The sequence below is a fragment of the Aethalodelphis obliquidens genome, unplaced genomic scaffold (genome assembly GCF_003676395.1).
Source record: "Aethalodelphis obliquidens isolate GAN/ISIS:26980383/991018 unplaced genomic scaffold, ASM367639v1 scaffold63, whole genome shotgun sequence".
NCBI classification, from domain to species: domain Eukaryota; kingdom Metazoa; phylum Chordata; class Mammalia; order Artiodactyla; family Delphinidae; genus Aethalodelphis; species Aethalodelphis obliquidens.
The window spans coordinates 4,401,752-4,414,326 of record NW_020838007.1 but is presented as its reverse complement, the minus strand read 5'-3'; the positions used below and the strand labels follow the sequence as shown (position 1 = coordinate 4,414,326).

The 12,575-nt window shown below is 46.1% G+C and overlaps 1 protein-coding gene across 1 annotated transcript in view; it reads right to left on the bottom strand.

The window, feature by feature from the left end:
• LOC113610435 (piezo-type mechanosensitive ion channel component 2) overlaps positions 1–12,575 on the bottom strand; it is a 100,761-nt gene that overhangs the window by 50,290 nt on the left and 37,896 nt on the right. The window contains exons 15-19 of the mRNA XM_027088579.1: positions 11,177–11,273; positions 9,957–10,116; positions 5,980–6,069; positions 3,770–3,891; positions 2,643–2,714 (exon numbers count right to left, since the gene is read on the bottom strand). Of these exons, the coding sequence (XP_026944380.1) occupies positions 2,643–2,714; positions 3,770–3,891; positions 5,980–6,069; positions 9,957–10,116; positions 11,177–11,273 (541 nt within the window). The remainder of the gene's footprint in view (positions 1–2,642; positions 2,715–3,769; positions 3,892–5,979; positions 6,070–9,956; positions 10,117–11,176; positions 11,274–12,575) is intronic.

Genomic DNA, 12,575 nt, shown 5'->3' with positions numbered 1-12,575 from the left:
CTCTAAAATCAACAATAGCTTCAACTGTGTTCAATCATACCTTCAATAACTTTTTTTCATGTGGATACTGAGTCCAAACATTTTTCATCACAGTCATAACACTGATTTTTATTATTTGAAAAATGTTGCCAATTTGTATGTGACAAGTACAATTAACACATCAAAAAAAGAAGGAAGTATTTTAGAAGTCTCCAATTCCTTTATAAATTGTTATTGAAATAAAACTAGGAAATAGAGACTATTTTCTGAAGTTCTATCTGCTAATAACAAGTAGAGAAGCTCTTATATATACGTTTCTGGGTTCTGATAGCTATCCTGCCCCAGCCTGGGTCCATATATGTACCATGAATGCTGATGCTGACGGCTGAGTGTGAAAATGACTTTTAAAATCCCACCACCTGTATCCCAAAGGAACTTGGCCCTTTAGTTCAGATATTTGACAATAAAGTGACACTTGGCACTGACTTAGGCTATACAGAATTGACACGGAGACCCACTACACGAGGATGGAAGGTATCATTGAACAGCAATGATGCAATGGTTTGTGTGCACATAGATATGGAACTGAGAGGGTGTCCCCTACAGACCATGTTAAGCATCTCAGATGCTTACCCATAATATGAACAACGTAACAGCATTATTACGTCGTCAATGGGTTTACACAAGGGCACTCCAAAGACACTTGCCACCTCTAAGGAATATTTAAAAGCCCAGTGACTCAAGAGAGATCAGAAAAAGGGCTTTCAATAAAGTGCTTCCAGGCAAGTTCTGGAAATCATCACGGTCTACAAAATAAACCTCATGTCAATTCCTTTCCTCACCAGCTGGTAAAAAGGAATATGTTTTGTAGAAAAATTTTAACGCCACGGTCAGACTCTGATTCCAAACTATGAGTGGCACACATCCCAGCATTATTGCACTGGAAGTCTTGTAACAGGCACAGGTAGTGTAATACCAGCCTTCAAGAACTTGATATAATGAGGGTGAAATGAATCAGAAAATCTAAAGTCAATAACCTTCAGAAGAAGTTCTTTCAAGGATAACCAACTCATAAGGTGATGATCAAAGACCATATCCAATTCCTTCCAAAATGCAATGTTTACATGAGCAAAGGAAAGAACCACAACGATTGCAGTAGGAATGTAACCCCGGACGAAAGGACAAAACATCAGTATGACACCATTTTGAAATGGATAGGTCTCTCTAAATTAGCAAAGGGCCCTTTAAAACAGAAAGATCGGCACAGTTTACTTGTGACTTGATAGAAATCGGCACACAGCATCTGCACTACGAGATCGTTAGCATGACTGACACGCCAGTGGACCGTAAGAGTCACACGGAATTTCAACTTGAATCTTTGTCTTTGGACTTGAGCAGCAAATAAAATGAAACTCTTTAGAACTCATGGATTTTTTTTATACCATAATGCTAAAATTCAATATTTGGGATTACATTTGATTACATCCAGGTATCCTGAGCAAATTTTGAATATCACTTCCTCAAATGGGCTTGCTGATTTTAGGAAATTATTTCTTGGGTGAAAGGCCAATACCAGATCTAAATGACAGTAAGAATTAGGTGAGGGAAAGGATTCTGATCTGTGATTTTCTAGTGATTCTGAATATCACCCTGCTGATGTTACGGACCTTGGTGATATTACTCGTGATTACATTAGCTACAGTAATCGAGACATAAGACGCAAACGGCTGAAGACATTTTGAGTAATTTGCAAGATAATTAATCATTATTCAATATTCTAACAAATTCAAGGAGGGCCAGATTGAAATGGATCGTTCCATTAGAATACCATCGCCAATAGTGAGTGCTGTGTCCTTTGCCAAGCGGAGCATTTAAAGCCACTGAGTTCCACGATTCCTCATCCATTTTTTTTTTCTTCTCGTGATCAGCGGGGTAATGCTCCAATTCTGTGTGGCTATGAGGCTCTGCTTTTCCAAAACCACCTTCTGACTTTGCTCTGAATTGGTCCTGGCTGAGCTGCGGGTGCCTCTGAGGCCAGCCACATGTTGGGCATTGAATTTAGAGTGTAGTTTTAGAGCTGTTTTGAAACTGGGAAGGAGGCAGGGTGAGAAAGTAAATGTGTTTTAAGGTCCTCATCTTTATGTTTAATAAATTGCCCAGAAATTTTACATGCAAATGGAATCAAAGCTCTGGGAATGGGGCAGCGGGGAGGGAGGGCATTGGTGCTCGTTGGCATTCACGTCAAGTGCCTTACAAAGAGGGTCATGGACACTCCGAATATAGCGGTTCTCCTTAAAGCAGAGTCCCAGGAAGAGCTGAAACTCATTTTTAAGAAGGGCTTTCAGCCATGAAACAAATACATCTCAGCAGAACTCTGGACCTCAGACTTGGATAATACAGTAATCAATCCCTCTTCCCTTTCTGAGCCTGTAAGTGGTACTTGGGAGCACGTAAGCCACAGGGTAATCAGCTGATTGCTCTGGACGACTCCGTCTGTCGGGCTCAGAGACCCACAGAGATCACAGTTCCTACCCTCTGACCCCCTATCAAGTCACAAGCGTCAAACCATGCATGGGACACACAGGTCATGGGGACGCCTGAATTCTGGTCAAGGATATAAGGGTTAGAATCGATGAAATTGTAAGAGGATCAAGAAAACCTACTGGAAGCATGATCAACCCAAGGCCGCCACCACTGCTTTTTTTTGCCCTTGGCTTTCTGTTTGTCTGCTTCTCCTAAAATAAAATATGTCCAAATATTAATTCTTAGAAAGTGAGAAAACAAACTTTGAAAACCACGCTTTAACAACTCAATTGTCAAAATCTAGACAAGTTGCAAAAGTACATCAGAAGTCAGGAAAAGAAACTCTACTGAATCTGAAAAGTTTCCATGGGTCAGCAGCCGATTTCACAAGGTAAATACTCAGCATTCTATTAACATAACGCCACGTTTTCACTTTCTCTCTAGGAATTGAGGGCATATGAAGAAATATAATAATGAAGGGGTTATCTGTCAAAAATGCATCTCACAGTAAATTTTCCATGGAATTAACAGAAAAGAAGCATCACCCAAATATTATAGAACAATTTAGTGGCAAATAATTTGTTAAAATGCATAATTCCAATAACCAGAAATTTCTCTTGTGATCATTTTAATGCATGGTTGGAAAAATATAAATTTACTGTTGATAAATAGATATTATGCACTGGCAGAATACCATGCATTGTTTCTCCATTCCTTTCAAACAGAAAACCATCATGCAAACATCTTTAAAAAGAGCTTTTAAACTTAACTGGATATAACAAATCTATAATTAGATATAATAAATATGTATTTCATCTTAAGTTTCATTGGAACAGACCATAATTGAATGATATCTTAAGTACTATTATTCAGAGACCTACATATTTAATTTTTGTATAAAATTTATAGAAATCAAAGGCAAGAGTAGACTGCATATCTTAAATAGCTTCCCTAAAGGAACAAATGAAGCAAACTCATCCTATTTTCTTCAGAATCACACGTCCGTGAAACAGAAGCTAGGTTATATTAAAGTCGTCTTGCTGAACTGGGGGGATACTTGTAAAGTCACAGACTCATTAAATATGTACTTTATGAAACAAACAAACACATCCCACTCACAATGGGAACATAAAACTTGCTGAGTTAAAAAGATACATGGATAAAACTGGCAGAAGGAAAAGTAACATTATTTCACAGCCCTACCCAATATCATGCTTTTACTCAACATCAAGGTACTCTGGGCTAAGAAGGAAATGTTTCAACATACTTTCATCATCCTCTTCAGAGAGTTTTTGGATGTCCTGGCCTTCCCCTGACTCCTGAGTCAAGCTCAGCATCCTCTCCTTACCCTTTTTGTATTTCTGTTGCCTGGCCTTGATGCGATCCATCCTGTACAACAAAACAGCAGCAGCAATGCCAAGAACACACCCATAGTTACCTGTACACTTTTATGCAAACAGCTAAAATCATGGACAAAGTGGTCAACATTTGGGACTTGTGGATGCTTACTTATTAGCGACACGTCTCCTTGGTTTTTTTTTTATACCCAGGTTATTTTGCACTACCCAGGTGCTAGCTCGATCATGATCAATAGTAATTATGCTAAATACTTTAAGTCCACTTATACCTTGTACCAAAGCCATTCTGAACACAGCAAATTATGAAATAGAAACCCTTTATTCTCCCAGGTTTTGCATTATCTTTTTAGATACTGTCTGCCTCACATAGTTGTCGTGAAGGTCAGGTGAAAAGAGGTATGCGCGTGAGAACTGTTTTGTAAATAGGAAGTTGCTCCTCAAATGTTCTCGAGTATTCTATCAGACCCTGCGACTCTTCTCCATGTCAAATCTAAGCTCTTATTGGATCTGGAAAAATGCTGAATTGCAGCTTTTTGTCTGTTGATTCAGGAAGTCTATTCAGAAACCGCAATGCTGAGCTTTTTCTCTCACATCTGCCCTCGTGAAAGATTTCATTTCTTAATTTAGTTTCTTAAAATCCTGAATGTATTGCCCAAGTTTTTAAACCGATTTAAGTGACATTTCTGTTTTGGGCAGCTTAAATAGTATTTGTCTTTTGCAATGATCACTGCCTTCATTCTTTTTTATTCTCACCTCTCACTTGAGAGGATGCATTCTTAAACAAATGGAAAAATCCAGTGACGTGAATTATAGTAACAGGTCTCACGGGAAATTCAGAACACATTCTACATGTGGGTTCAAATTTGTTATTTCTCTACACCTGATTTAGATAGCTAGAAACAACAATAGTAATAGTTATACCATACTGTATTTTCATTATAGTTTTACATAACTCATATCTTTGATTGTGAAAATAACCATGCCATGGGATAGTGTAATTTTTACTGGCAAATATTTTTGCACAGGGAAAGAAGCTGGAAAAATGAGGTCAGGATGGAATTAAGTAGTCCTAGCAAACTCAGGGAATTTTCCTGGTGGGCTGACAGAGTACCTCCATTTCCTTAGAGAAAGTGGCTAGGTTTTGAATTCTATGGCCATCAGCTGTTAAACCTGGCCCCAAACATGGGAGGCACTAGCAATCCTCAGAGGTTCCACTTACTGCTAGAAATTTCACTCTAAGAGAATAATTATTTTCAGTGGGCTAATTAAAAAAGAAAGAAAGAAAGAATTCTCAGATCTCCTGGGTGGAGTCAGTCCATTACTTGAGTTCTCCAGAATGGTGTGGTGGGAAAGGAGGCCTTGAACTGGATACAGGGAAATTCGGGGTGTATTTCTAGTACTGCCTCTGGTTAGTTGTGGATTTTTTTTTATCCAGTATGCGGGCCTCCCACTGGTGTGGCCTCTCCCATTGCGGAGCACAGGCTCTGGACGCGCAGGCTCAGCGGCCATGGCTCACGGGCCTAGCCGCTCCGCGGCATGTGGGATCTTCCCGGACTGGGGCACGAACCCGCGTCCCCTGCATCGGCAGGCGGACTCTCAACCACTGCGTCACCAGGGAAGCCCTAGTTGTGGATTTTAAGTCATCTATTACATGGGTCATCAGTTTCTTCCCAAGCAGACTGGATTACATTATCTCTAAAGATCCTTCCAAAGTGAGAACTCTGTATTTGTTCACTTAACCCACAGATATGATGGACTTCAAGTGAGTATTACTGGGAACGACCCGGTCTCATTCACTAACTGTTTAATCTTTACCAATACTCAGGTAGAACTGTGAGTCCTGATTTAAAAATGGAAACTGGAATTCAGAGAATTCGGCAGACCTGCCCAAGGCTCCTGAGTAAGCATCTGAACTAGGACCGCCCATGGCGGCCCCCTTCCCCCCACCCCATGCTCTCCTCCTTTGGACCATTTCCATTTCAGTCAACACCCAGAGCAAACACGTGGGCAGTTGTGAAAGTTACCACAAACGGATTCCTCAGGGCTTGGGGCTCCCTGGGAGCTGAGAGCTGGCAGAATGGGACCAGGCAAACCCCAAATAAAAGGAAAGCATCCTTACTGCCTCTTAAGCTGGTCCATGGACTTTTTCTCTTCCTCAATTCTTGCCTTTACAGCCTTTACAATCGTGGCCTGGAAAAGTTCAGCCCCCCTAAAAGAAAGTCAGAAACATGGAACAAATGAGCATTTTTATCGGTGTTACCCACCTTCCCCTGACAACGGTTACTAAAGGCTAGAAAACAATTCTTTGGGGGCAGCTGCCTGGCTGGGAGTGGGAGTCCCTTCCCTGTGGATGGACACGCACCGCCTCCTGCCTCCCCTGGCGGGAGGGGCTGCTCACAACCCTGAGGATAAGAGAAAAGAAAACGGTGTGTGTTTTCTGAGACTGTCAAGGCCCCTTCAAGCCTCTTAAAGCCTGTGCCCCTGACCTGCCCTCATTATGGTCGTCCCATGAGGGGACATTTAAGGAGGGGTGAGTTCAGGTTCATTTTCTACTCAGTAAGCAGGAAAGGGCATGGAGCAAGCTGGGGCTTCGTGAGGGGAAATGCAATGGGATGGGCCGTCCAGCCCCTTCCCTTTGATTCTCTTCCTCCTGTCCTTCCATTCCCTTCTGTTCCTTCTCACTTTTCAAGCCACTTCCAGGTCCCCTAGAGCTCATCAACTTCGTATCCTCAGCTCTGTCCCATTGGGGTCCATCCCGTCTGCGGGAGCCCGTTGGGATGCCGGTCCCGTGCTGCCTGATGACGGGGCGGAAGCGGTGCAGGAATGCAGGGCTGGGCAGAGGATCTGGTGAACTGTCCCCTCCCCCATGCCACGGAAATTCTGCTTTTCTACAGCGGCTGTTTCAAGCTCCTTACACTTTCCTCAAACTAGAATTCTGTCAAGGGCTTTTCACTCCTGGCAGACGACCCAGCTGCGTGCTTTCCAGAGAGAACAAAGTCACGAGGCAATGATTCTCAGCCTCCTGCCACCCACCCCAGATGGCCTTTCCTGCGGTGACGTGGAGAAGGTGACAGCCCACGCCAGTGGCCAGCGCCTCCCCATCCGCAGCCTGAGGGGCCCTGGCCCTCCCTCTCAGCCCCTCTTCCTGCATCTCTACCTTCCCATCCCCACCGCATCCTGCGCACAGGCATGCAACCATGCTCGGGTCTGCTGATCTTAGAAAAAGAACACACCGCACGGGTTTCTACGCATGGCCTTGCATCACTGTCCCTGCAGTCAAATATCCTGCAGGCACCATCCCCAAGCTGTCACCTCAACCTGAACTCGCTGGTGTTTGGCTCTGACCCCACCTGTCGAGGTCACTGATTTCAGCGTTCAGCCTTGTCTCTGCGTATCTTGTCTACTGAATTTCCGCTCTGAAGCCGCTGTCCTCGGGCCCACGCTCTCCTACTGGCTCAGACTCCCCACCCATCTCTGAGGTGTGACTGCTGCCCAGGGTCCTTGTCTCACCTCCACATTCTCTCCTGGCAGCTCCAATCACTCCACTGCCCCAACACCGTCTGTGTATCGATGACCCTCAAGTCTCCTCACATCTCCAGACCCGTCCACTCAGCTGCCCGAGGGCTTCCCGACGGGCTGCATGTGTTTCACAAGCTCATGAGACCCACAGCTCCACAGTCAGAGCCCATCTCCGCTCCCGGCTGAGAGCTCCTCAGACCCTCTACCTTTGGGGCTGTCCCCCCACCACCTGTTGAGGCCAGAATCCTGGGCACAGTGCCCTCCTCTCTTCCCTTCCCATCACCACCTCCCTGCCAACCAATCGATTTCCACCTGGGCCAGTTTCACCTCTGAACTATCTTAATTTATCCCTTCCTGGTCCCGGCCATCACCTCCATCCTGGATCACCAGAGCAGGCACCTACCTGGTCCCTTCGCCTATGGTCCTGCTTAGACCCCATCTGTCCTGCAGCCCACTGAAAAGCAAGTGCAGCCACTTCTAAAGTCATAAACGTGGTTCTAAGGCCCCTGATAGTCTGGCCTTCCCGCAGCTTGTTTCTCTCCACTTACTGTCTTCATCTTCACATGTCTGTGTGCCAGCCGCTCCGACCCCCCGGTAACCTCCTTCGGCTGTCTCCCTCCTGCACCTTCCTCCTCTCACTCCTGTTCATCCCTCAGGCTGTAGCTTGGAATAGAGGCTGCCTTGGTCCTGCCCCGCGGCTGGTTGCACACCTGCCTACAATACACAGGTTCCCGAATGCCTCCTGCATCACGCGTGTCCCACCACCTGCAGCGGCTTGTGGACGGGTCCATCTCCCTGCCCATCTGCAGGCTCTAGGAGGGCATGCATGGCAAGCATCCACCTCCTCATAACAGAGCAGGTGGCAAACGAGTGAATGAATGAATGTCTAGTCTAGTCTTTGGAAGTTGCATTGTGAGTTCAGTGCTTATTAAGACATGGTTGTTTTTGGACAAGCATGAGCTGTACTCTGACCAAAGCCACCAGTTTCTATAACAGGAAGATTATGCTTTGTGAATAATTGTGACAACTTTGAGAAAAAGATGCTGGCTTACTATTATGTCCGGAGTGTCTAAGGACCGAATTTTAGGGGAAGGTGAGAGAGATGCATTTGCTAGCAAAAGGACTGGCTGCTACATACAAGTAAATAAGGTTACTATTGGGATGAGGCATTATGTTCTGCTCTGAAAATGACGTCCTGGGCGTTAGGAAGACAACTGTAATGGTAAACTACTGTCCCTAAATGAAGTCAGCGTCCATCTACATGGTGAGGGCTGAGGGTGCAGCAAGGCTCCTCGGATTAAATGTAGGTGCCCGAAGGGTAAGCTGGGATGAAGTGAGACAGTGGCATGGACATATATACACTACCAAATGTAAAATAGATAGCTAGGGTGAAGCAGCCGCATAGCACAGGGAGATCAGCTCGGTGCTTTGTGACCACCTGGAGGGGTGGGATAGGGAGGGTGGGAGGGAGACACAAGAGGGAAGAGATATGGAAAGATATGTATATGTATAGCTGATTCACTTTGTTATACAGCAGGAACTAACACACCATTGTGAAGCAATTATACTCCAATAAAGATGTGGAAAAAAAAAATGCAGGTGCCCGACTGGGTCCTCATCCTATTTGGCTCCAGGTTAGTTAACAATGGCTGGGAATTCTCAGCCTTTAAATGGACCTTTGAAATACACATGTTGCTTCTCCTGGCAGAGAAGAAATAGGCTCTGGGAACACTGGTGGTAGAGAGAGAATCAGAATGATCAATACTGGTAAGTGACATGATACAAGCTAGCATTTATAAGGTCGTTTAGCACCATGGGTCCCATGGGATTGAGGCAGGGCCAGGGTCTCAGAGACAAGCTCGCTCTAGGGGATCGTGCAGCTGCCCTTTGACCCCCATCTCAATGGCCTCCTCTTTAGTACCTAGGTCTCTTCCCAGTCTTTTCCCTAAACCTATACGACTGGGGGCAGAAAATGGAAAAAGGGGGAATCTAAGGAGAAAGTAATAAACAGTGCCACTGGCCCAGAGAAGGAAAAAATCAGATTGTTGGGGAAGAAGAGCCTGAAAGGAAGGGGATAAGGAAAGACAAACAGGAAGGGTTTAGGGTGAGGCTGGAGTAACACACTCCTCTGTCTACGGTCTGAAAAATAACAGATTATGTTTTTCTCTGTCTTTAGGAGTTTCTTCTTAAAAAGGAGGCGGCAGTGGGGGTGGGGGGTGGGGGGAGACGGACTAGACTCTGGACCGACGTGGCCTATGTTCCTGTTCTGACTGAGGCCAGAGGACCTACTCCAGTGATGAGGTCTGGACCGAGGGGCTCAGACAACCAGCCCATCTTTAACCTTCAAGGGTGTCCCAGTCCTCATAAGGTGTGATTCCCTCCATAGACTTGCTTGTTACTCTTCTGTTTTAGATCTTAAAGGCCTTGGGCTAAAGCCTTCTCGGATCAGTTTTCCTGGAAGGAATCTCTTAATTTCTTGTGGGTTTTACAAGCAAGCTCAGACAGGAATCAAGAGTGCAATATCACTTCCTGACAGGTTTCTTAAGAGAAACCCCTTGACTCCTTGGCCTGACCCACCTCGAAGCCAGGATCTGTGAAGCTTTTATATCCGCCACGACGTGCAGGAAATAGTAACTCATGAAAACTCTTCTCTGCAGCAGAAGGAAGGCAAAGCATATGCTGTCCCAAATAATCCCTGCTTCCCCGCTCGGTAGTTTACACGAGGAATCATCATCAGCTGGGCAAAAAGAAAAAGAAAAAGAAGAAAAAAATGAAAACTTACACCCATTTTCATTGTTATTTTATAAACCCTCGTGGCATGATCAGACTTGGGCAATCACACAGGTGTAAGAGCAAACTTCCGATGCACTGAGTCCCTCTGAGTGGGTTTATTCCCAGCCAAGGGCACACACTTCAAATCCAGTATCAGCACTGATTCACAAGGCTGACCACAAAGTGAGCTCTTGATAATGTAAGGCAGAGGATGGAAAGGGACCCCTCCCACCCAGTAAGGGCCATGGAGAAATAACATCTATGTCCCAATGCCAGAGGAAATCTCTGGTACAAAAAAGACACATGTTCTGGGAATGGGCTTCCCCAGGGGTAGCCAGGGGAGCAGGTACGGTCTATCGGAAGAAGGGGTGTCAACAGAACATCTGATCCTAAGTCAGAACAAACTCCAGTGCCTCTTCATCCTCTGCAAAGTGTAGTAAGGATTGGAAGGCAGAGTTGGGGGAGGGGTTTCACGTTCAAGGCCCCATCCTAGGCGCCAAGGAGGATGGAGGTGCTGTCCAGGGTTCTGATGCAAGACACAGAGGGGCGGAAATGGAACTCCTGCCTCTGTACAGGTGGGAATCTAACTCCAGACACCCTGTTGCTGCTCCCAACTGTCTTCCCACCGTGGAGGTTCTCTGAGCTTCAGAGGAGGGGGGGTCTGGAGGCAGAGCTACTTGATGACCGAGATTCCAACCGCAGCAGCCACAGGTGTGTGTGGGCATCTGTGACCCTTCCCATTGTAACTCAAGGAAGTTCAAGGAGTTGCTGAAGGTCACAACTGCCCCCTAGACCTGCTTGGGGAGGGGGACAGGGACGTTTGTGGAAGAGGATGAGAGGTGCGGTGGGGGTGTGTGTCCTGAGCACAGATCCCCAGGTGGCACAAGCCCACAGCTCCGTGCAGACGCTGACTCACGTCCCTTCACCTCTTCCCTTCAGGGGCTTCGGCCCAGTTTCTAAATTAGAACAATACACTGCCCTTCCTTCTTTGTGCTTTTGTTCCCAAATTTGCTTTTCATACTTACGCATTTTGTAGCCCTTGACTGTGCAGGCCAGGCTGAAAGCTTGGATCAACCAGCAACTATTTTGAACCAACTTTTCAATATAGCCGCATGCTCCTATCTGAAAAACAAAGGGGAAAGGCATATCCTGAAGCTCCACAGCCGGAGAAAAGGTTGATGTCTTGCAATCCCAACACGTGCGAAAATTCCCAAAGTCCCAGTCGGGTGGTGGATGGGGCCCCAGATCCAGTCCCCACCGGGTAGAGCGCCTGATGCTTCACTTCCTCAGGGAGTTAAACTCAAGGAGCAAGGGGAGAACCCCGAGTGTGACGCTTTCTGAACTTGGAAGCTCCTCTCTTTTCAAAGAGGAAATCTCAGACCACCATAGGAACCAGCCCGGCTCTGTGATGGCAAACGGGTGAGCACGGATCCAGGACTGGGATTCTGACTCTCACGAGTCAGACAGAGTCAGACGTAGTAAACCTACGCTATTTGCCAGGAGATGGTCACAAACATAAGCTGCCTGGTGTAGCTCTTAGAGCAGGAAGAGAGGATGTGCTTTGAGCCAATTCTTCTTTTCTTTTCTGGTACGCGGGCCTCTCACTGTTGTGGCCTCTCCCGTTGCAGAGCGCTGGCTCAGCGGCCATGGCTCACGGGCCCAGCTGCTCTGCGGCATGTGGGATCTTCCCAGACCGGGGCACGAACCCGTGTCCCCTGCATCGGCAGGCGGACTCTCAACCACTGCGCCACCAGGGAAGCCCGAGCCAATTCTTTTTCAGCCAATTCTCTGAGTAAAGGAGACTTCTTTGTTGACTGTCACATTGTTGTCTCACAACAGTGATGTCTTATCACAGTTAAGTTCACATCCCAAGGGGGGAAAATAGCCTCCTCCTCAGGGAATCTCTTCCCACCTCTGTCTCCCTGGACACCCCTGAATTCAAGTTTCTGATGAGCTCACATGGCAACGTCTCCAGGAAGCCTCTTCCCAACTTACCCAGGCCAGAAATTAGGCATCCTGTTTTGTACTGCTTTCCTAAAATACTGTCACAATGAGCATTAACAGAGTGTACTGTAATTATTTATAAGAAAGTCTATCTTCTCTTTTAGAATGTGAGTTCCTTAGGGGTAAAATCTGCGTACTATTCACCTCTAGTTCTTCAAGATATAAAACAGCGCCTGGCAAAGATCAGGTCTGCAACACAGGTTTAGAGGACGAATGAATGAATGAGCGGATGCTGCAGCCACACACTTTCCAGGAACAGTCATAGGGATCGGCCTCCAGCCGCAGATCTCTGCCCATCAGACGGGCTTTAGGATGGAAGGGTGACCTCCTGTCCTATCTCATGCCCTTTCCAACAACTCTCAACACCACCCCGCAGGCAAACACACACTGCTGGGGTTGAACTGATGAATAAAAATCATT